This window comes from Pieris napi, chromosome 1, assembly GCF_905475465.1.
Source record: "Pieris napi chromosome 1, ilPieNapi1.2, whole genome shotgun sequence".
In the NCBI taxonomy this organism is placed as follows: domain Eukaryota; kingdom Metazoa; phylum Arthropoda; class Insecta; order Lepidoptera; family Pieridae; genus Pieris; species Pieris napi.
Window position 1 is genome coordinate 11,260,271 of NC_062234.1, and position 23,943 is coordinate 11,284,213.

At 36.7% G+C, this 23,943-nt stretch overlaps 5 protein-coding genes across 5 annotated transcripts; 2 read left to right on the forward strand and 3 right to left on the reverse strand.

The window, feature by feature from the left end:
• The first annotated feature begins 264 nt into the window (after positions 1-264).
• On the forward strand, positions 265-1,713 carry LOC125050538 (uroporphyrinogen-III synthase-like). Its single transcript, XM_047650454.1, has 2 exons — positions 265-444; positions 591-1,713. The coding sequence occupies exon 2, from the start codon at positions 659-661 to the stop codon at positions 1,409-1,411; it is 753 nt and encodes a 250-aa protein (XP_047506410.1). The 5' UTR covers positions 265-444; positions 591-658; the 3' UTR covers positions 1,412-1,713.
• Positions 1,714-3,344: 1,631 nt separating this feature from the next.
• LOC125050543 lies at positions 3,345-6,593 on the reverse strand. The gene is made up of 4 exons (XM_047650466.1): positions 5,863-6,593; positions 5,320-5,493; positions 5,103-5,219; positions 3,345-4,968 (listed from the first exon to the last, which is right to left on the reverse strand). The coding sequence occupies exons 1-4, from the start codon at positions 6,172-6,174 to the stop codon at positions 4,798-4,800; spliced, it is 774 nt and encodes a 257-aa protein (XP_047506422.1). The 5' UTR covers positions 6,175-6,593; the 3' UTR covers positions 3,345-4,797.
• Positions 6,594-7,830: 1,237 nt separating this feature from the next.
• Positions 7,831-15,284, reverse strand: LOC125063020. The gene is made up of 11 exons (XM_047669223.1): positions 14,898-15,284; positions 14,654-14,757; positions 14,351-14,537; positions 13,501-13,660; positions 13,144-13,255; positions 12,692-12,917; positions 10,929-11,116; positions 10,715-10,856; positions 9,486-9,710; positions 8,974-9,084; positions 7,831-8,742 (listed from the first exon to the last, which is right to left on the reverse strand). Exons 1-11 carry the CDS (start codon positions 15,084-15,086, stop codon positions 8,167-8,169), a joined length of 2,220 nt encoding a protein of 739 aa, XP_047525179.1. The 5' UTR covers positions 15,087-15,284; the 3' UTR covers positions 7,831-8,166.
• Positions 15,285-15,392: 108 nt separating this feature from the next.
• Positions 15,393-16,426, forward strand: LOC125063034 (NADH dehydrogenase [ubiquinone] iron-sulfur protein 3, mitochondrial). The gene has a single exon (XM_047669248.1). The coding sequence runs from the start codon at positions 15,513-15,515 to the stop codon at positions 16,299-16,301; it is 789 nt and encodes a 262-aa protein (XP_047525204.1). The 5' UTR covers positions 15,393-15,512; the 3' UTR covers positions 16,302-16,426.
• Positions 16,427-16,635: 209 nt separating this feature from the next.
• LOC125063025 (cactin) lies at positions 16,636-22,798 on the reverse strand. Its single transcript, XM_047669236.1, has 10 exons — positions 22,551-22,798; positions 22,152-22,475; positions 21,652-21,889; positions 21,034-21,208; positions 19,926-20,212; positions 19,636-19,759; positions 18,153-18,529; positions 17,629-17,819; positions 17,349-17,493; positions 16,636-16,844 (listed from the first exon to the last, which is right to left on the reverse strand). Coding segments are annotated over exons 1-10 (2,052 nt in total). The 5' UTR covers positions 22,553-22,798; the 3' UTR covers positions 16,636-16,655.
• Between the last annotated feature and the right edge of the window lie 1,145 nt (positions 22,799-23,943).

Genomic DNA, 23,943 nt, shown 5'->3' on the forward strand with positions numbered 1-23,943 from the left:
TAAATACCAAATATAATATCATCCAGCATTCTTTGACTGTTGGTAGAAGAGATCCGTTAATATACGACTTTAATAACTCTAAACTTGAAATAAAACTCGCGTTAACAGTCCCAACACAAAAGTGTAAATATAATAACGATTCGATATTGGGAAATTAAATTGGTACCTGTGGTGAATTTTTTATCTACCATACAAATGACATATGCCAGGTGCCAACACTGGAAATGTCAATTGCCATTATCAAATATTTGACTATTGACTTTTTAGTTTTATGATACAAATCTTGTTTGCATTTTGTAATGATTTGGGAAAGTAAATTCTGAGTTAAAAATAAAATAGCAAATCGAAACACGGTTCTTTTTAGAATCATTGTTTATAAAAGAAAATAAGATTGTTATTCTGGTTTTCATAACCTTGTAACAATATAAATATATAGAGAATTGTGTAAGTTTATCATCAGTTGTTAATAAATTATACAACACAAGTTGTGAGTGTTAAATTGTGATCTTGCAACATTAAATAAGGAGTTTTACGTCTATTTAATTATTCAATGCCTTATATATTTCTCTCCATGTTTCCTGCATTTTCAGGGTCAGCCTTGTTATGTAGCAAACAAACAAATAAAGAACCTATAAATGTAAGAAGCAAAGTTAAAATCATGAAGAAGGTCGTATTGTTTAAAAGCACATCTGAAGATTATCAAAATGCGTTCAGTAACAGTATTTACGAGCCCATATTTGTGGAGCCCCTTCAATTTGTCTTTATAAACTTACAAGGACTTTCTGAGAAGTTGACAAAGAATAATTACGATGGCATTATACTATCGAGTCCGCGGGCTATCGAGGCTGTCTCGAAGTGCTGGTCTCCCTCGAAATACGTAGCCTGGAATTCAAAACGCGTGTACACGGTGGGTGAAGTTAGCTGTCAGAAAATAAAACATATGCTTGGATTGGATGCATTGGGTGGCACTACTGGTAATGCAGAAAATTTGGCAAACCTGATTGCTTCTGAAAACCCCGAGTCTGCTAGGTTTTTATTCCCATGTGGAAACTTAAGATCTGAAATATTACCAAATGTATTAGGAGCAGCAAAGATGACAGTTGAACCATTGACAGTGTATGAAACAAAAGAAAATGAACATCTAAGAGAAAGATTAATAGACCTAAATGAAAATGTAAATCCTTGCTGTATGGTGTTTTTTAGTCCCTCAGGTTGTGAGTACATTTACAGGCAGTTACAGACATTTAGCAATAACCTCTCTTTATTGCCGCACTTTGCAATCGGAAACTCTACAGCTCATAAGATTGAGAACTTGGGTGTTGAGATAGCAGGGGTGGCAGCTAAGCCCAAACCAGAGTGTGTTATTGAATCTGTTGTTGAATATTTCAGAACATTTGAAGCCTGTGGTTAGTTTTATTTTACATGTTAATTAAGGTGTTGGTTTTGTACATAACTTTATTATTGTTTATAAATAATTTAATTAAAATGTTATTAATTTAAGAAAAAAACATGTTTAAGTGAACTATTTTGATTCTTACGTAAAGACTTTGCTTTCTAATTATATAAATATTATGTAATTTGCATATTTATATAGTGAATCAGAGCATTTCAAATTCAAATATTCTTACAAGAGTGATGAGAACAAACCAAGCTACATGTAAGACAACAAAACAAATTTTTGTTGTGATGTACTAGTAAAAAGTGTGAAAGATTTTTATTTGTTGCACTTTCATATCCCAAATTAATGAACTAATAAATTGAGATTATTTAGATATACTAAATCACTATTAGACATGCAGCTCGGCAGGCAGAACCACAGGTCGAAACTCGGGATGGCAGCGGCCCGTCGTCGGCGCGTTAGCGATATGTATGCCATCACGGCACTTGCTAGAATCATGCTCGCGTTTATTATGCGGTATGCCTAGAGGCTAAAAAAAATATATTTATAAGTAATAACAACACCGTTACTTTACAATGTCAAATATTGAATATATAATAACTAAATCTTATTAATAATTATTTAAAGATTTTGGATAACTATCATAATTAAACATCTATGTAAATATTATATCCTGTTTGTGGCAGTTGATTTAACCTTGGAAGTATTTATTCTTAACAAAGGATTCGTAAATGAAAGGGCTGTGCTGGTCACAAGGGCGCAACGAATACCGTACATTTTATGAAATAGGAAGTCATAGTTGAGGGTAAGGCAAATCGCGAGGTCGGTCAATGCACTTCGAAAGCAATAAAATGTATGTGATTGAGCAACAGCGAAATAATCTTTCTTATAAAGTCTCCTACAAAATTTATTATTCCATTGAAAAAACTATAAAATAGACCAAGTGACACACCCCAGGCAAAACGTGGATGGAAGACTGTGAGGCTGAGGACGGCTAAGATCAGCAATGTCACCTACATTAGCGCATACCATTACTAATTTCTTTATTATTGACGTGATAACGTCTTTAAAATCGTTTTAGTCGGGTGACATGTTCAGAAACTTGTGTCACACCAAAACCTCACGAGCGCGATCGCAGGTATAACGAGAGAGAGACGGACCGATCTCCCGTCTCATCTCGAGCGCTGCCAGTCATTCCGTGAAACTTGTCACGCGGAATCCTCACGAGCGGAGGCTGGCATAGCGTTCGAGTGAGTGGACCGATCTTCCGTCTCGTTATCACGTAAACATCTCGATCGTAAACCTACTTTACAAACAACCAATATTTTTTTCTTATACAGTAGAACCTCTATAAGTCGAACATCAAGGGAGACGCCAAAAAATTCGAGTTATAGAGTTTTCAACTTATGGAGGATTTCGACTTAGGCGTATTTTGATTCGACATAAAGAGTTTGAGGTTTATTCTTATAAATTTTGAGCTAGAGCACCCGACACAAAGCAAGCAAACACGTGTTTCCATGAGTCATAAATTTATTATTGTAAACTCCTAAAATGTTTTCTAAGAAACAATAGTGTACTCACATTGTCGGCAAGTTCTTAAAGTCCGTAACTTATTTTTGTTCGAACAATAGAGATAATAAATTCCAAATGATCAAGTTGTAAAGGTTGTAAAATAAAACGTTCCTATGTTCGAGATACAGAGGTCAAATTTAATTTTTCGAGTTATAGAGTGAAAATATGTACCAAAATGGCTTGGAGGGACTCGGTGATTATTTCGATTAACAGAGGGTCAAGATTTCAAGTAATGGAGGTTTTGGTGTTTTAAGGGAAGGGAACAAAACATTTTTTCGAGATTTGGAGGTTTTTGACTTATCGAGGTTCGACTTAACGAGGTTCTACTGTACTATCATATAGTCAGGTAATGATCTCAAAGTAAAAATGCGAGTAGTATAAAAACCATATAATATATTAATAGAATTACAATTCAAAGTTAAAAGAAAACGACACTCGCGGCCGCCCACCACGCGTTTGGTTCATGACAACGGGGAGGTTGTGCGCTAAGCCGCCGGTCGGCGAGCGGTGTACGGTAACAAGTGTTTAATAAATTACCCTAACGCGAACGTGACTAGACTCGTACGACAAACCGACTTCGTGTAGGAAGTTACAAAAGTGGTGATATGTACACTACTATATAAAAATAATGCTCTCACTGGAGTTACATCAATGATTACATTTAGTACTCAATTCAAACCTGTTTCACTATAGACTGCCCCTCTACACTTCCGAGCCGACTGGAGCACGGATTAAGGAGGCGCCGGCCTAAGGTCGACGAATAGTGCTAATGTAAGCTCATGACGCGAGTACGACACACGGTATAAATATATAACAATTACACTTACTGTATATATCGGGCTCGCTTATTCTACGGAATGTACGTCAATCACCTAAATTTGATATCTTGCTATAGTCAAAATTCATTATTATGGAAAACATCACATTAAGCATTTTTTAATTTCAAATACTTTTAATAGACCACATGGATTTTCATGCATGTTTTTATAAAAAATATTAAGGCCGGTCTGAACTTTGACACAATATAGCAAGATATCTTTCACATTTTAACTCATTAAATCTAATACTACTCAATTTACCGCAAACAATACAAATATTGCTTAAACTAAAATAAACCTTTGTGTAAATGCTAGTCTGATACAATTAATACTGCTTTTATAACAAGTATTACAAATAATAAGTTCTTAGCTATAACTGCTTTCAAATGATATGCTAACTGGCACAACATAATACGGCAGTATTTTCCTTGAATGCTATGTGGAATCCAGAATTCATTGTAACATAATAGAATCTAAAGCAATGAGAATAAAAATAGGCAACTATCTAATTTGTGCAACTTACTATTATACAGAAATGCTTAACTAAGTACTGACTAGAATAAAATCAGACTTGTGAATGAAATTAGTAAACACTAAAATAATTATCCCTATCGGGGAAATATCATATAATAGGTTGAAGTAGGTGGATTGTGATTTTTTGTTCCCAGATAGAGAATATCATAAAAACAATAATAGTTCATCTGTGGTTGAGAATAGAGATCAAAAGAGTTTATAAAAAAGTGAGATCGCGACATCTAATGGCAGTTTAAGAACACGTCCCACACCCATAAACCTCGCTACAGTCGAACCCAACACGGACCGGACGAGGAGGGATCACGTTTTCATTTGGAGCCACTTCCTCGACTATAAAACTCTAACGTCTATAAAACATATAAAAGTTTCGTAGCGTTCAGACGGTTCCGACGATACGTCAATTCGTGCCAAGGCGGCGTGGAGCCGAGGCGCTGCCTTCCACCGGCTCTAGAAGTCGGTGAGCGTGGCGCGTCACTATAACGGGTCGTCTCGCGAGCTGGAGGCTTGGGGCACGGCGCGGTACGCGGCTGGGCCCGAGGAGCGTCGAGAGCCTCCCCTCCCCGTGCCCCCTGCGCGCACGCACCCCGCGCGTAACGCCAACCACGCCAGCGCAGCACCCGCGCACGCTCCGGCCCCGCCCACGCCCTTTAAAGGGAATACTTAATCACATCACAGACCTTAAGTACTGTCAAATTACTAGTGTAGTTCGTATGTTAGTGATAGTCAAAATAAACATTAGGAATGTAGTATAGGAGGTTTATTTAAAAAATTAAACTCACCACCGCAGAGTAAATGAGTGCAGGAGAGTACAGGAAGCGCACATCGGTAAGAGGTCGCAACGCCAATCCGGCGCCGACCGTTAGCCAGCAAGCACTCCATGCCCCCAGCCAACCACTCTGTCATTACACACACATTACCATAAATACATTACTCCTGATTTAAAAATATATAAACAATAAATTGAAAATCATCATGTTAAAATATTTCATAAATTACCCATTTTGTGAAATCCAATGGAAATAGAGCTGTAAGCGCTGTTAAGTGCAGGACAAGCAGCAGGGTGTGGGCCAAGAATGTAGTGAGCGCACCAAACATCAGAGGCCGTGTTGCCTCTGCACCCCTCAGCCCCAGTGCTGCCCACACCAATATACACACTGTTCCACTACACACCTGTAAAGACACTCCTTACCACTTAATATGCTATAAGGAAGCTTATTTGATAGAAAATTCTAAAATTTCAGCATGAAACAAGTAATATACAGAACAGTCTTATGGAATTAACGAAGACACAAAGACCACATTTACATTTTTTACACTACATACATAAAATACAGTGCAGCCATCTTATACTATTAAAAAACATGAAGATGAGAGTTGTGTGGTAACCTTTCATGCTTGATAAACAGATTATATATTAAATTCTAGACTAAAACTAAAATGTATTGCAATAATAGAAAAAATCAATGCAATATTTTACCTAAATGTAGTTTAATTTAATAAGTTAAATTTTGATTACCTATAGACTTGAAAGACACTTACAACAAGAAGTAGAGTGAGAGCCCCAAAGGAAGAACAAAAGTATCGCGGGCGGCAGTAGACCGGAGCGAGCGGCTGGGGTCGTGGCGGCGGCGCACGCGAGTAGTGCGCGTGGGAATCCCACGAGCGCTCTGTGAGTTCGGTACCAGCAGGCGAGCGGCCGCCGCCGAAGCTGCCCGCTATCTCCAAGTCTTGCCCTTCCTCACCGCGGCAGCTAGTCGGCTCCAGCTCGCGGATTTCTTCCAGCAACAGCTCCACCTCGTCGGTCGAGTATAACTCGCTCGCAGACACGTAGCGCGTCGGCGCCGCTTGCATAGCCCTCGGCCTCACCCGGCCGCCCGCGGCACGACCTGCGCCCCGCACTCACATGGGCTCGCGCGCCCTACTCCTTGATGACACACTGGCGACATCCAACACTCAGCCTTTTCACTAGTCACATCATCTAATTGAAAAATAAATTTAAGAAAATTTCATTGTAAACAGAATAAAATTACGCATTGATAGCACGCCATGTTTGATAACATCTTCAGATTTGACAGGTTTTTTTTTGACAATAAATATTGTAGACTAGTCAATACTCAATTTATCCTAGAAACATCTAAGGATCTGTCAACACAGATGTAGTAGGGTAGTAAGTAAATGTCAGGACTCAAATCAATGAATCTTTTAGATATACCAAATTGATTATTTAGAATAAATCTAGCGTCAGCCTACAACACAACAATTCTCGCAGTGAAACATAATTGTCGAAAAGTTAGGTTATTTCATAATGACAATTTACATAAATCTAATTTCGTATCAAAAGGATATAACCATAACCTGTACTGTACCGTTCCTGGGTCATCACGGTGCTTTAATAAGAGAAGATTTTTGTTTTACTCTATATTAACCACTCGCGTATAACAATAGATAGAATATGAGCGAAATTATGAAATGTTAATTGCTATGTAAAGAATGAAAGCAATTTAACAGTCAAAGAGAGTGCCTACGTCTGGCTATGCTCTCGGGGTGAAACTCCCATGATTTAGTTAATTGCTATGAAACGAATGACTGCAAAGTAACAGTCGAAGAGAGTGCCTGCGTCAGGCTATACTCTCGGGGCGTTACTCCGACGATTTAGGAAATCACGTCACGCTTATAAATGAAGCTTATAAAACTAAGAAAGCCTGAGTGAGCAAAATGTACAGCCTTGGCTGGTACATAACCAAAGTTGCTTTGAATTTGATTTAATCATTAAATAAAAAATAAATAATAGTTTAAAAAAACTAAAAAACACGCTTTTAAAGCACTAATTCCTAATTTAGGCTGAAAATGGTAATGAACAATAAATACTGGTATTATTGTGAAAAAGCGTGGGGCGCTCTGTGCCATATATTTCGTCTATCGAGCAACCATTAATACCAGTATTTTTTGTTCATTACCATTTTCAGCCTAAATTAGGAATTATTTTTCACTTTTTAGTTTGATGTACTTTAAAAGCGTGTTTTTTAGTTTTTTTTAACTATTATTTATTTTATTTTTAAAGTAATTATTACTGCATTCAATGATTTAAAAAAAATTATTGTTTAATCTGGGAATTGAATCGACTCAAAAAACAACACCCCTTATTTTTTGATTCCAATCAAGAGAATGGACAAAAAATAATCATTCTTCCTAAGTAGCATAGTATTTTTAAATAAAGGAATTTTCGTGTTTCGTGGTCATGTTAATTCTTTGACATTTTAAAAAAGATATCGGGATTAGTTTTTTTGTGAGTGCTGTTCGATTTCAGAACATATTTCATTGATGTTATTGTCGTGTGAAATCACGGCTTTGATCTGCATACCGCTGTGGATCTCCGATCTTCCATTGAACGATTACCATGTTCTTCAATTTCGGGTCCCTACATAATAATTTTGGCAATAATTGATGCAATTTATTTGCCTAGAATATCTTAATCTTATGTTAATTTAAGGAACTGAATAAAAACACTTATGTATAAATGCTTGTTTATTTATTTTATCTCACTTTAGTCACATAACATTACTGTCTTTAATAATATATGGCGGTAGTATTGGTACTAATCAGATCGAAACTAACAGTTTAATATAGATAGTAATTTTGAAATTCACAGTAAAAAGGTCTTTTTTATATTGTATAAAAATGTTATGTTATCACAAAGATACTTAAAATGTACTTATGTAGCAAAAATATTTAAGTCTTAATTTAACGTTATATAAAAATAACAACAAGTAACGTCTCTATTCAAATACTTTAACAACCATCAGATTCCTTCTTCATGAAATAAACGATTTTGAAATATAGATGCTAAAGTCCCGGCGGCGAGGGACAAAAGCGGTGAGGGCCGAAACCAGGTGGAGGGGCCACATTGACGGGAGCCGAGGCGAGGTCAATCGCTTTTGAAATGTAATGCAGTGCCATAAGCGGGTTTATTCCGCGCAGCTGGTTGAACGTTTGGCATACACGTACTGGTATACTCACGACTTCATTGTCTAGTTGTGAACTAGACAAATGTGCTTGCAAATGTGCGTCTACGCTATTCCGCCAGTCCGTCTCAGGGACGGGCCAGTTCGCTTGTGTCTCCTCCCGCCAATGCTCTCCCCCTCTGTTCCACAATTCCATCTCCCCTCCCGGCGGATCCTGCTCTTGCGGAACTGTCTCTGTGATATTCATGCTTTCTAGAGCCACAGCGAGGGTGTGCGCGGGTTGCGCAGGAGGAGACGAGGGGGGAGGAGAGGGCAGAGCGGAGGGAACGTGGCGGCGATATTCGTCGAGGAAATCGAGCACGACGCCGTTGCGCAAGTAGGCGCTGATCTCAGCGTAGTTGAGTGTGTCGCCATTCTCCAGGGCGTCGAAGGAGGGTGACAAGTACGGCTCCGAGAACTGAAAATGAATTAAGTATTCGTCACTCAAATCCTAATTTAGGGTTTCTACACAGTTAAATATTCAAAACAAACAAATTTAATGTACCACATATTATTTATTCATATTGAGGCAATTAAACACTACACATACAGATGTTCAGAGACGAATATTTTATTAATAGATACAAATCCATGCGAAGCGCAAGGGTCGTAGCATTGCTCAATATCGATAAAAAAGGTAATGTCTTACGACAGGAACAGTAGATCGCGGATCGGCATGTCCGGCGCGCACTAATTCGTCCGATATGTACACGTCTACATCCGTCAACGTATCCACGAGGACCACTTCCAGGACATTGTTCTAAAAACAAAAAAAAAAAGTTAATTGCAGCCAAACAAAAATCAAAGGTTAATAAAACTTAAGAGGTGTCAAAGGACACCCGGATGGAACGAAATTCCTTTCGATTAATTTATATGTTAATTTGTATCATAACAGTATGATAGGTTTTCTCGACACCAATCTTACGAGGAAAAAAAAACCCAACATCACGAGGTGTTTCCCAGGCGGTCACCCATCCAAGTACTGACCTCGCCCGACGTTGCTTAACTTCGGTGATCGGACGAGAACCGGTGTATTACAATAGCAAATAGCAAAAAAGTGTCGTGACAACTTTTCGTAAGAATTTATTCCGTCTAGCCCCCTTTCACAACGCGCGATAAGGAACTTCGTTCCAAAAGAAGATCACGAAAGCTGGAAATTACCTCGGAGTCGACGGCAGCGACCGCAGCGACGAGCGGCTTCTGTGCGACGAGTGATAGAAAAGCAGTGGCGGCGCCATGTGGCCAGCGGCGGGCACCGTTGGGTGGCTGCACGCGGGACAGGCGTGCGCGGACGGCCTGCACCGGCAGCTTACCCCACTCGCGGCGCAACGGCCGCAAGGCTTGCGCCTCTACACGCTCCACCGTCCCATAGTCCACGTGGCGGACCTGCACAGGCCAACGAGTATAAAGGCTTAGTGGTGAGTTTTACTAAGCACGCGAAATCAGTATTGACAACGATCGCTATTTTATATTACAAGTTGCATATCATTAAAACCCGAGAGTATAAAAAATCGGGTAAAACCAAGTTAACTATTTTTTACATACAAAGTTTTATATGTATAATAGAAACGTTGATTTTATGACCATGTACGTTCCTGGGTCATCGGGGTGCTATAAATAATAGAGGATTTTATATTTACTCTACTTTAACCACACGCGTATAACAATAGAATATAAGCGAAATAATGAAATATTAATTGCTATGTAACGAATGAATGCAATGTTGAAGAGAGTGCCTACGTCTCGCTATACTCTCGGGGGGTAACTAGCATGATTTAGTTAATTGCTATGAAACGAATTTACTTTCTTTTTATTTATTTATTTAAAGAAAAAAAAATCCAAATTGGTTTGCCATTCAGTCCAGTGATCCTGAGTCCAGGGAACCTGTCATGGACGCCCGTGGCAAGTGTCGAGGTAGAGAAGTCTTTAATATTCACTTAATGTTTGTAAAAGTAAGTAAATGTAAAATAAAAAAGGAATCAAATAAAGAAAAGAGGAGTACGAATACTTTTTTTATAGTTTGACCAATGTAGTACTTTTTAAACATACTACATTGGTCTGCATATTTCTGTCGCTCAGTTTTTCATGTAGTGATTCTGGTAATTTAATTATAGTTGGAATCATACAGCTTCGTGTTCTTTTTCCGTATATGGTACCTTGGCTGTAGCTGTTATATAATTGGTTTTTTCTGCATGCGCGATGTTATGTTTTGTACGTTTAATTACATTACAGTACATTAATAAAAAGGTTGTTATGATTTTCTTTATACCATGTGTATATGTGTATGTAAATATATGTAATCCTACAACTGACATAAATCATATATAACCAAAAACAATTAAACTAAAGATATAAATATTACATGATGCAGAACAGTTAGAGATGCTCACCTTGACTGTGTCACTGTCTATCACTTTGACAATAAGGGATCGATGCCAGTCGCCCTCGTAGCGACTAGAGCAATAGTGGCCCCTTCGCACGGCACCCGTCGCCAGTCGTCGCTCACCCTCCGCACCGCCATCGTAGTACTGGCTATAACACACTGCTGTCAGTCACACGCCGCACTATCTTGCCCTACTAGAAAGGCCCTAGAAAGAAACTCACTTCATCTCATCCATGATGTCTTCCATGGCACTGTTTTGCTCGCCGAGGCGAAGAAGCCAGAAGTGCGATGGCGAATACACTTCCCCGATCAGCACGTCTAACATGTCCCCGGGTCGCACTCCGTCTTGTTCCGCGCTTGGGATGCTCTCCGTGTAATGCAGACAGTCTGACGGGAACACGTCTGGGTCCTTCAAATTAATCAACATTGTTTCGTATTTATTTAGCATACAATATCCTGTGTATGCTTTTTAAGATTTTTTTAAATAAGAAAACATTACAGACAAAGCACAAATACAAAATATATAAAATAAATAATAGTTTAAAAAACTAGAACACACGCTTTTAAAAAAAAAAATACTGGTATTATTGTGAAAAAGCGTGGGTTGCTCGATAGACGAAAAATATGGCACAGAGCCATATGGTTTTTTTTAACTATTATTTATTTTTTAGTTAATCTAGTTAATAAAATAGTCATCGATCTTTGACAGGTGCGCAAAGTTTGAATTAAATCTGTCCGTTAAAAGTGGGTCAAAATCGAGTCCGAAGGAGTCGGTTACATACATACATACAGGTGAAGCTAATATAAAGCGTGTAAAAATATACACAATTTATAATTACAGAAGTATCCTTGAAATGTTTCACAGACATGATTTTTTTATAAAAGATTGAGTAACAAAACTAAAATATAAATAAATACAATACTACCCACGATGATGTTAAAACATAAATTTAGAGTACGCCACAAATATAAAAAAAATGTGTGTGTACGCGTTAGAATTCTTCTTAATTCTTCTGGTTAATCTTTGATAATTTTGTTTTTATCTTTTGCCTTATTCTACGTTTGTAGAAAAAACGACACTAACAATAGAAAAAAATTACTCTCATAATTTTTCTCTAACGCCCCAAAAGAAACCTTTAAAAAACTAAAATCTTGACTATAGCTAACTTCAGGGTGTCGGTTTTTTGTGACGCGCATCAAAAAAATTACTTTCATCAGTATAACTTCAAACAATAAATAATAACGAAGAACCTAATTGTATGATCCGAGCTTAACTTTAACAGTAGACACAAACATTGTATTTTATTTAAAATATACTTAGAAAATACTTCAATAGAAAAAGATATATATTTAATTTAATTTTACTTTATTTCTTTACACTAGTGAAATGGCCGCGATAACGAGAAACAAGATGTGGGGCCTTGTGCCAAATTGACAGAGGAAATTGCGATGACGGCGGGCCAAACGTGGAGATAGAAAAAAAAAATTGGACGCTTTTACCTATTGGCTAAATATAACTGCTATATTTTTATTACATATGAAACAAAATTAATCTATATTTTTATTGACGTGATCGATGAACGCCGGCTGCACGCACGAATAAACATGATTCATTGTCACGTTCCGCCTAAGCCGTGCAAGCGAGAGCGTTTGACTTGTGACGTATTTATCTCTCTTCCACTCCATTGGCCAATGTGTCCGAGTTAATGTGTCAATTGTTTTTAAAGTGTAGTGAAAAGCTAATGTGAATTTCATTGTTTATTACCACAACAATTGCAGCAAATAATTAGTCATTTATTCTTGCATTTTAAGATATAATCACACGTATTTGTTCTTTACTTATTAAAAAAATATGACTAACGAGTAAATAAAATATGTTAATTTATCGAAAAGAAAAGTCCTTTGTATTACATTTTATTAAAGAAATTTTGAATATAAAGGGACCCTTATAGCGTTTGTCTTGGAATAGGAATATTGTACTCACAAACTGGACACCGGGCAGCGCATCGTCGGGGTCGGGGGTGGGTGTGCGTGGGCGCAGCACGGGAGGTGGCGAGGCGGGCGGAAGGCGAGGCGGGACGTCACCAGCCCACACGCGCCAATCGCCACCGAGCACTTGCGCAGATGACACGCCTGGTACTTGCTGCAGCAGACTCACGATGCTCGTGTACCCAAATCGTATTAAGTTCAACTCGCAGCCGTAACTCTGTCTGTGGAGTCACATCACTTTTATAAACAGACTTAAAAAAAAGTTATCGGTTTGACCTGTAGTTTAATGTTAGAATTGGCTATTTATTTAACTAAATCAGATATATAAATAATTTTTAGTAGCCGCATGTATGTGAAAAAAGTACATAGACAGTGACTACTTAACTTAAAATAAGTGTATTAAAAGAACCCAATTTTATCTTATATTGAAAAGAATGATGTGGTTACCTGTAACACTTCAATATGTCAGTAGCCCAGAGACCGTCTGGATTCTGCAAAACAATGGTGGCAACTTCATCCAACAATTTTTCCAGCTGCATTTGCTTGCTACTGCTACTACCTGAAGCACACAACTACACTACATACGACTGTAAAAAATGTGCAAAAGTACAGCCAACAATTGTTTACTAGATAAATCAAACATTTGAAAATCTATACTGTATACAGTTTAAACAATGTAAATTTTAATATTAAAACATTTGTGTACATATTAATTTTTCTTAATAACAAAGTTTTTGCGGTCACACAACTAATGGCAGGACTGAGTAACAACTGCATTTAAAAAGTTGCATGCAAAGTACGCACTTGAAAGAGTGTCTCTTGCTGAATCATGTTCTGAGCAGATGGACACAGAATCATGCTGACTGTATCCACTGTGATGGCCCCTTGTGTATCTAATACTGTTGCTAACAGGTCTTTCATGTTCTACATGTTGTTGTTCCCTTTGTTTTGGAGTTATGTCAACCTTTAAAAATTGGTAATATGATAAAAACATTGTTTATATTATGAAGGAAGATGAGATTAGCCTTACCTACCTTTTAAAAATTATCTATGTAAAATTAAAAAATAATATATGCTCAAGTGGTATAAAAGTCAGAATAATCAATATTAATATTTATAGTATCAGTGTAACAATAATATCAGTCCTGTCATATTAGTGAACTTATTACTGTTATCATATTTATGCTTATTGTGACCAGATTTACGTAACATAGATCTAATAATATAGTCAAACATAAAGTGCATATAAGAAATTAATATATAAAAAAGAGTACAGTAATTCAGCTACATTTACTCAATAAATATTGTTTATAATTTTTATATTTTATTTCTCCCATATGCATTTTTATTTTTTTGTTAGCGATCCTATCAGCAACAGCAAGTTGCAGAACATTAAAGAGTTGACAGTTTGCTCTTGCTCTCATTTAAAATGACTAAAAACTTCCAAATGAAAATACAGATTTTTTGTAACTGGTCAAATATAGAATTTAACAGGCAATTCAGCTGAATAAAAGGGGCCTGAACAAAAGATCTAATCTAGTGTGTAGAATATATCAAAAGATTGGTATATTCTACATACTATTTTTTAAAAACAACACCATCCCTATATGAGAACATTTTAAATGAACAACACTTTAATTTAAGTATTACTTACCACTCCATTATGCATGCTCTGTCCTGGGTTCTCTTTTGTATTATTAACATTTTGATTGCTGACCCCAATTCTTGGAGGTGATGTATTACTTCCAACATATTTTTTTGGAAAAGTCTTAACAATAAGATTAGACTCACTATTTAATGATGTGACTGTTGATTTCATAACACTTCTTCTTTTCCCTTTACTGAAACAATAAAATATTTTATAGTTTAGTCTATCCTTCTTCAATTTATTAATTTACTGAACAAGTCAATAATAACGATATGAACGATGAACAAGTAATACAATAACAGTACTTACTACTTAGTATTATTAGACTTTTGTTTCTGTACCAATCTATCAATATGCTTTATTGACTCTGGCACTATTAGTGTTAAAATTGGATTATTTGTTGTTCCCTGGAACTGTAATAAATCCATTTCATTAAAAAAAAATTTCTTTGAAACAATATATAACTACAATATACATAGTTTGATATTGATTGACCCTTTCTATTATTATTTTCAACACGAAAATGTAGGTAGGTACAAATTGGTAAACTTACTAAGAAAGAGTCACTACATCGCTCTTTTAAAAATTCCATGGGATCGCGATGTCCAAATTTATGTATAGGCAGTGGAGTACCAATCATTTCCTTATAATCACGTAATAAAGCCCGTACATCTACTTGTACGGGTGAGGATACGACAAGGGAACGAAGAACTGTTTTTAGTTTATCTAGTTCCTCTTCCATTTTCAGTTGTTGTTGTTGTTGGCAGTGGTAATGGGGAGGTATGGAGGAAGGGTCAACAGTGCATTGTATTTTAAGTATTTGTGGTACTGAATATTATTGGAAATAGGAAGCTACAACGCTGTTTTAGCTTAATCTTAATTTTTAAAGTCAAGCATAAAAAGTCTCTCGATTAACGATTTCAGGCTATGCAAGTTTGCGTTTTTATTTTTGAATATTTTAATTGAAAAGACATTTGTGGCTTGACATTTGACAATGACTAATGTCAACTAACATTTCGAATGGTTAAAAATGGCACTAATGTACTTTGAGACTTGAGTTTGAGTAATGGCCAATAACATTTTCCTTATAGACAGTACTCACAGTTGTAGTTGAAAGTGATTGAAATTTGAAAACGAGCAATTACGTAATAATAAGAAAGCCATCGAAATGTCTCTTATATTCAAACGAACGATTGATTTTACTCGTAATCTTGGGCGGACGATACTTAGTAACCAACACTATCCAGTGACCCAGCGCATTGCCTTTAAATCTGACCAAACACCGCAAATTGAATCTCGTCCCACTGTTGCAAAATTAGATCCACTTCAAAAGTCTCAACTGATCGATTTTGGGAAATACGTGTCTGATTGTTTACCAAAGTACGTACAAAAAGTTCAAATCACATCCGGTAATGAGTTGGAAGTACTTATTCCTCCAGATGGAGTCATTCCCGTTCTTCAATTTTTAAAAGACCACCACAGTGCACAATTTGCGAGCTTGGTAGACATAGCGGGGATGGACGTGCCCAGTCGGGTTAATCGATTTGAGATTATCTACAATTTATTGTCTCTGCGTTACAATGCTAGGATTCGGGTAAAGACCTACACGGATGAACTGACACCTATAGATTCTGCTTGTGAAGTGTTCAAAGCTGCAAACTGGTACGAAAGGGAAATCTGGGATATGTATGGAGTTTTCTTTGCGAATCATCCAGATTTAAGAAGAATTCTAACTGATTATGGATTTGAAGGCCATCCATTCAGAAAAGATTTCCCCCTAAGTGGTTATGTAGAACTGCGTTATGATGATGAACAAAAGCGTGTTGTTGTGGAACCCTTAGAATTGGCTCAGGAATTCCGAAGATTTGAGCTAAGTGCTCCTTGGGAACAGTTTCCAAACTTTAGAGGAAATCCCGTTGAAGAAGTTGCCTCCACAGCAGAACCTAAGAAAGAATAAACTTATGGTTCATTATTTTCTTTCAAATTCTTTAATAAAATTAAAACTGTATTTATTCAACATAATAGTAACAATTTACAAGAAAAGTTATGTGCATAGGTAAATAAATCGAGTTGAGAAAAGTTCATTGAATTTTTATTCTAAACTAAGCTGCTCTGTTGAAAGCACATTTCATTGTTGATTAGCAGTTGGGATCCTAGGTTTTCTAATATATTTTATCATCCCCATTATCCCTGGCAAAAATATCTACACTTGGACCTTTAAGACATAATCAATCTGGTCTATTATTATCAATGCTATTTTATATATTCAAGGGCTCAAAATAAAACAAAACTTAACTTAAATGTTTATTATCTAACGTCTGTATCTATATCGCTTGAAGTGAAACCAAAGCTGAAAAATATTGTTGTGAAAATGACAACGAAAGCCTCTCTTGTAGGAGTACTCCCATTCTCTATTTACAATCTTGAAGGCAATGTCCTCGTATGGGGGGCCTGCATGGAATCGCAGCACAGCAAATTCTGGGTTATCCGCACATGGTTTCTATTAAAGATAAATAAAGAGTTGTTTTAAAATTAATATTAACATTTTATAGTAGGCCTGTATGTCTGGTAACAGATGGATGAGATGAATTAGTCATTTAGTTCACACTAGCAGCTATTAGAGATTACTTAAGACTTTTTATGTTTGAAGAGAGAGTTTAAATGTACCCAAAATAATAATGTATCATTTTAAATAAATAGGGCTTTTGATTAAATATGTCTATTGTCTATATTAAGCATTAACACTTGTTGTATCACCTACAATTTTAATTTAATTGCAATAATTCCCAATATAAAACCTGTTCTATAAATAGCGTCGATCAATGATAATTTTCTTACAATTTAAATGATTTTCCTGACATCTAATTTTGTAAAAACATTAAGCTATGTTTGCATGAAAATCCAGTAGTTTATGTTTGTAATACTATCAAATCCTTGGTAATTTAAGCAATCTTATTAGTTTTTTAAGCCAATAATAAAATACATACAGATTAATTTATCTTACCAACGAGAACTGGGGTGTAGAGTTGTTATCAATGAGGTCAGGATAGAAAATGTTAAACTTGTAGCCCTGCACAATCTTGGGAGGCGGGTTGTCCATGTCATAGTGAGTCTGGTTGTACTTGTTCCACTCGAAGCCCGTGTGCACTCTGAAATACAACACATTAAAATATACACCCTAAAAGGAATATGTTTACTTCTGGCTATAAGTTAAAAAAAAAATTCGTGTTTGAGATTCGTGCACAAAAGTTATCACACAGAAAAGATGTTTTATTTTGACTGACCTGTTGAAGTAGCGGGGTTTACGGGGACGGTACTTATCCGCCCATAGATAGGGCTGGTCGGGCAGCACTTGTTCCACGCTGAACTGCGCTCCAGCACTCGCCGCGTCTTCACCAGCTGCCGCGTCCATTGCACGTCGAGCCGCAGCTTCTAGTGCACCTGGACCAGCTGCACTACTTTCCGCAACTACCGCCTGAAAAACGACCGTTTTACTGAGTATAGTCAATATTTTTGACAATTAACAGCTTAGAAATAAGAAACAACAAGTAGTTATGGATTCATACGCAAAATTAGCATATGACATAAACTACATATTATATTACTTATTCATATAATATATACAATATTATTAAACTTGACAATGTTTAAAGAAAATCCGTAAAATTTTAAACACCGTTAGATTGTAATCTATCTCGCGAGATTATGAACTGTCGAAAGATTGTGAACCTCAAAGCACTGCTTACAATTTAACGTATTACTATTCGGTAGGTAACAACTTTTTAAAAAAATGGGTTTTATATAATACCTTTGGCGTCGTGAGCGCAGCGCGTAAATATGCAAGTCGGTTGGCGTCATCAACAGGTTCCGTGAGCATCGTGCCTGGCTCCAGCGTGGCGGAATCTAATGGTGGCGGAGAGTAACGCCCACGAAGATACTCGCGCACTCCCCATGCGTCGTCACCTTCTGCTTCTGCTTCAGGCTCAGCCGCCTCACCATCAGGCGCCTCAGCCTTTTCTTGCCGAGGCTCCTCCTCGTGCTTTACTTCCGGTTGCACTTCCGCAGGTTCCTTGGTGTCAACGGCCTGGTCGGACGGACGCACACCCTGCTCTGTCTTGAGCATGTGCAGCTTGCGACGCAAATTGAGCTGGTGTCGGTCGCGAAGACGCGCTCGCGCCATGTGAGCTAAATTTAAGTTTACATATATTTTTCATAAAATAAGGATTAATGTTACTAACGACTGTTATTGTTATAGTAGGTTCGGAAGTAATATAACATAACATGAAAAATGACTCGGTGGAAATTTTCAGGAACTCCATGGAGAACTTTTGCCAAGTCGTTTTTATAGAATAGCGGGCAAACGGGCAAGAGGCTCATCTGATGTTAAGTGATACCGCCGCGCATGGACACTCTCAATGCCAGAGGCCTCGCAAATGCGTTGCCGTGGTACGCTCTTTACTTAAAGGACCCTAAGTCGAATTGGTTCGGAAATACTTCAGTGGGCAGCTGGTTCCACAAAGTGTTGGTGCGTGGCAAAAGCCTTGAATAACGCTCAGTTGTGGAACGGCGGACGTCGAGTTGATACGGGTGGAATTTCGTATTCTGCCTCAACGTCCGATGATGAAACTCAGCTGCAGGTATTAATCCGAACAACTCCTCTGAACACTCTCCATGGTAAATGCGGTAGAAGATGCAGAGTGAACCCACATCTCTACGCAACTAACTCTGCAGTCTTATACTATTATGTATTTACTTTTGCTTTGTTATATTCCTACCGAATTGCTATTTATGCATTTACATTATTTTTTGTATATTTGCGGACGCTTGGCGGACCCGTGCGCCTTCTTCTATACAAAGAATCCAGGGATTTGTTTGCCGCGGGCTACTCGATTGCGAGGAAGTAGCATTGATCTCTTTAGCACTCCACCTTCTTAAGTTCTCATGTCATTTACACACGTGTATATATTATTTATTCCAAAATTTACAATTGTTTGATTGTCTTTATTTTAACATGTAAGGGGTAACCCAAAAAGTTTAATTTAGCGACCAGAAACTCCAGGACAGATTTCTTTCGACACAGCTATAACCATAGCAGACAACAATTTAAGTTTTTAATAAAAAAAAATTAGGTTAAATGTTATAAATGGGAATATGCGGTATATTAATGTTTAAATAACTTTATTATATAATTAAGCTGATAAGGAGAATAACATTAAATTTGAAAGTAAAGGCGCAAATGGCAAGAAATACGTTATCCTAAAATAATTATTAAATTAAGCATCTCCAATTACCTTTAAGCTGGGCAAGTAAAGTCTCCCAGTACCCAACATCTACACCAGTGCAACGCGCCGACAGCTTCTGGGCAATTTGTTGCTGTAGCGCTTCCAGCTGCGCACCCGATTTGCCCTTAAATATCTGCCAAGCATCCATTCTTTAAATAAATTTTACGATTTCTTTTTGATAATTACTTTTTAGTTATTAGTTTGTGATTGTTTACGTTTTTTGCTCAAAAGAGGTGCTAGGTAATAATTATAAAGTAAAACATCAATAGTTATAACAACACAGCAAATGCCCTTCATACCTGCTGCACGTCTCCTGCGACGGCGGTGTGTACGCCATCACGGGCAGCGCGCGGTTCAGCTTGCCTTCGAAGTTGGCCCAGCTCCGCTGCCACGATGGTCTCGACATCCTCCCAATAACTGAGGGACTCCGCTTGCTCGAGCTCCTTGTACACCTTGATGTCTTCCAAAAGGTCTTCTAGGTCTGCAGCCTGTAGTCCGTTGAGGTACGTGTAGGGCTCGTGCATCTCTAGGGCGTCTACACACTGCTCCGAGCTTACATACCAAGCCAACAGATCAATCGGCTTCGCTGTAACAACAACCCTGTTTCAAAATATATCTTCAAAAAGGGAGAGGACCTGGAATAGTATAATAAATAGAAAACAGGGAAATATTGGAAAATAATTGTAATGATGCAAGACAAGTCGAAGAATTTGAAGGAGGCTTGCATTCCTTTGTGTATGTTAGGACTGCCAAAGTTATAAAAATAGATAAGAACATAATAAATTAAGTATCAGAATATCTATATTTAGGTCAACTGATATTCAACCACGATTCAAAATAACGGAAATCGACAGAAGTATTAAAAATGCATGGAGATATTGGTCCCTAAAATAAGTTATTAAAAACAGTAAAACAAGCATGCACATCAAGACAAAACAAAACACATCAACAGTGTTGAAAAGTTCTCTCTTGTTCCTCAATTCTCACATACGGCTGCCAAACATGGTCACTTACTTAATTATAACACTATGGCAACCAAGAGGCCAAAAAAGAAAAAGAGGTAGGCCATTTAAAGTATCGGCCAATTAAATGATTGAAATGGCTGGGATGGCTAAGACCTGGACGAGATTGGTATACAACTAGGAAAAATGGAGTACAATGGGGGAGGCATTTACCCGTAGACACACAGAATCGGTTGTCCTAGATTAAGAAAAAAATAACTATTATGTGTTTATTATGTATTTCTGATATAAGGCTATAAATAAATTCACTCCTTTGTAGGTTGATTACTAGTATTTAGTAACATAAACTTAATTAAATTTATATTGCATATATTGCAAGTCATCTTTTTCCTAAAGAGCACATTTAAGCAATTTACAATACCAATTTACGGTACAATTTACGTACCTCGTCCGTCACGGATCCGTATCTGTGATCGTAGACGAGCCTGTTGCAAATGGAAGGCGTCTTCCTGTCGCGCCCAACTATCGAATTGGGCAGCCTCACGTGCACGAGCGGCCGCAGCTGTCTCTGCTTCACGTGCTACACGTTCAGCTTCGCGTTCTAGTCGACGCTGCTTTACCTGCACAAAGTTCAAATTCAAAACAGTTTAATAGCTAAAAATCTCAAAAACATTGAGTGAACTTTTTAATGTGGAAACTAACTACAAAATACACTTTACACAAGCTCAGCGAGTACAATAATAATAAACACCTACAATACCATGATGGCAATATTATTAGTATATGTAATGGATATAGTTATTTTTATGTTAAATGGATATAAACAAAAATGAATCTTTTTGTTGTTTTTATGGAAAATTGTACTATCTTATATTATATTGTATACAAAATCTTATATTATATGTATTGTATACTATAGATAGTATACTTTATATTCTAGAAGTGGTGCAAGGCTAACTCAATAATTGTGAGATAGATTATTTACCAAAATTGATGAGAGCCTAGACACAGACTATCATTGTGAATTCTGGTAACTTTTAGATATAAGTTTGTTTCAAAATACCTTTTCCAATTCTATTTTATTTTCTAATTGTTTTTGTCTGTTAAAAGCTTCTAATTCTTCACGGGAAACTGTTTTGACACCTTCTTTAGCCAGTTTCTTACTCCAGACAAATGTGTTGGTGAGAGCTGAGTCACCAAAGGGATTGTCCTGATTAGTATAACACTGATATTCGTTGTCCCACCCCATTCTCTCCCTTCTCTTGCGTTCTTTCTCTTGTTTTTCTTTTAAGCGTCTTGCCCTGGTAAACACAGAGTATATTTATATAAGTTGGAACTTATATAATGATTTTGTTTCAGAAATAAGAAACCCAAGTTATACTTCACTATTGCTCTAGGTATGTATGCTATCTTTATTTATTTATTAGTTTTAAAAATACCATCTACACTACAACACTTGCCAGCTACTTCATTAAGAATTAACAAAAAAGGAAAATCTCAGGGTTCTTTAGAAGTGTATACAAATTTTATATTGCAAGAAACAGTGACCATTCATATGCTTACCTCTTTTCTTCAGGAGTTTCATTTGCTTTCATAAGTTCTTTTTGTTTTCGTTTTTCTTCTTTTATTCGCATTCTTTCAGCTTGAAGCCTTTGCAGTAACTTTAGTTCATCATTATCACTATCACTTGATGAACTTGAAGTACTACTTTCTCGATCCCTTTTCTTTTTCTTGTGTTTACTTTTCTTCTCTCGACTTTTGGACCTATATTTGGATTTCCGCGATTTGGAAGTTGACCTATCTCTACTGTTTACTCTATCGTCATGTCTACGGCTTATGGATTTACTTCTAGATCTATCATATCTTGCTACAGAACTTCTTGAGGCCCTATAATATAATTAATATGTTGTTGTAGTTGTTTTCATTAACAATATTAATAGAATATAAGTTAATAATACTTACATTAAAGTCGATGTATTTTAAAAGGATATAATTTCAAATAAGAGCAAAACTTTAAAATTATAAACTGGCCAGCCTGGTCGATTTAATAGGATGTATTGTAAAAGGTTTATAAGTATTTCACAAAAAACAGGATACAGGATATTACTTTTTAAACAATTCCTTAATCATAATATCGTAAAAAAAAGCATCAGTACATTATCTGAATAATGTCGTTTAAAGAAAATAGAAATTAGAGTTGTGATTTCTGATGCAAGCAGCAAGATCAAAATAGAGCACTCAGCACAGATTAAGTATAGTCCTTTTCATGAAAGAAGTCCCCCAGACGCGGCGCTGCAATCGCATGACGTAATGTTGCCATTTATGAGTAAACAATTTACCTATTTTATTTACATTTAGCAGATGTAATTTATCAAATAATATTATTTTCTGCATACTTCGATGAAACAATATTTCTGTTATATAAAAAGTATATTTTAATTTACTTATATTAGCGGTGTTCTACCTACTTACAGGGAAAAGATGAGAAAATAGGGTAGAGAAAAGCAATACAATTTTTTATTCAGAGTTTTATTGCATAATTGTTGGGTTACAATTTTTTTCGAAGTACACGCCGCTGTTATACCTTCGTTTGTAATTCTTGTTACAGTTTTCTCTGACACACCTGCAATTAAATTATGAACAACTAAAAATAATAGTAACTTTAAGTTTATAATGCTTATGTGATTTGTAATATATGTTTTAATATCAGTTACCTAGTTTCATCACGTTATGTATTTATTCCATTTTGTCACAAAAACGAATTTATATCATAAAAGTCCCATCAATACAGCAAAAAATTATTAAATGGCAACTGTAAAAAGTACCTGTTATGGCGGCAATTCTCTTCCGAACATTGTTTAGTGGTATTAAAACACCTTGATTCTTATGTTCCACTTCACATAACTCTTTCACCTTTAATATCTTTTCTCGAGCCGAACTTTTTACAACTTTTGGCATTGTAATCAATCTTTAAAATGCACTAAGCTAGTTAAAAATTCACAAAAATCTACCACAACAAACAAACTTAAAAACATCGACGAATGACAAGTGACAACATTGCCGACCTGTCAAATTTAGTTCCAAAAATCACCGCGGGACTTCTTTCATGAAAAGCACTATAGTCAGTACATATCTACTTTTTTTTTTGAGTTTATGGCCTGGTACCTAGACCTTTAAGCCAAGGCTTGAGTATTGGTAACGATTTAGAATTACGTCGCACGAATTGGGGGCGGGGGGAGGAGGGGTGTAGATTTTTTGGACAGCTCCGGCGCTACGGGAAATGCAGCCATGCCTGTGCTTTGTTACAGCGGGTGGTGGCTACTCTTCCTCCGCGCCTCCGATTTTTTATGTACAC

Excerpts from the sequence above, each read along its gene's own strand:
- LOC125050538 (XM_047650454.1), top strand. The coding sequence starts at position 659 with ATGAAGAAGGTCGTATTGTTTAAAAGCACATCTGAAGATTATCAAAAT.
- LOC125050543 (XM_047650466.1), bottom strand. The coding sequence starts at position 6,174 with ATGCAAGCGGCGCCGACGCGCTACGTGTCTGCGAGCGAGTTATACTCG. Across the intron at positions 5,494-5,862 it reads CTCTCACTCTACTTCTTGTT|GTGTGTAGTGGAACAGTGTG; the intron begins GTAAGTGTCTTT and ends GTGTCTTTACAG. Across the intron at positions 4,969-5,102 it reads CACTCATTTACTCTGCGGTG|GGCGTGGGCGGGGCCGGAGC; the intron begins GTGAGTTTAATT and ends TTCCCTTTAAAG.
- LOC125063020 (XM_047669223.1), bottom strand. The coding sequence starts at position 15,086 with ATGGAAGAGGAACTAGATAAACTAAAAACAGTTCTTCGTTCCCTTGTC. Across the intron at positions 13,256-13,500 it reads AGCAAGAGACACTCTTTCAA|GTAGTAGCAGTAGCAAGCAA; the intron begins GTGCGTACTTTG and ends TGTGTGCTTCAG. Across the intron at positions 11,117-12,691 it reads CGCTGCCCGGTGTCCAGTTT|GACCCAGACGTGTTCCCGTC; the intron begins GTGAGTACAATA and ends ATTAATTTGAAG.
- LOC125063034 (XM_047669248.1), top strand. The coding sequence starts at position 15,513 with ATGTCTCTTATATTCAAACGAACGATTGATTTTACTCGTAATCTTGGG.
- LOC125063025 (XM_047669236.1), bottom strand. Across the intron at positions 20,213-21,033 it reads ACGGATCCGTGACGGACGAG|CGAAGCCGATTGATCTGTTG; the intron begins GTACGTAAATTG and ends TTGTTGTTACAG. Across the intron at positions 17,820-18,152 it reads CTGCGCTCACGACGCCAAAG|GCGGTAGTTGCGGAAAGTAG; the intron begins GTATTATATAAA and ends GTCGTTTTTCAG.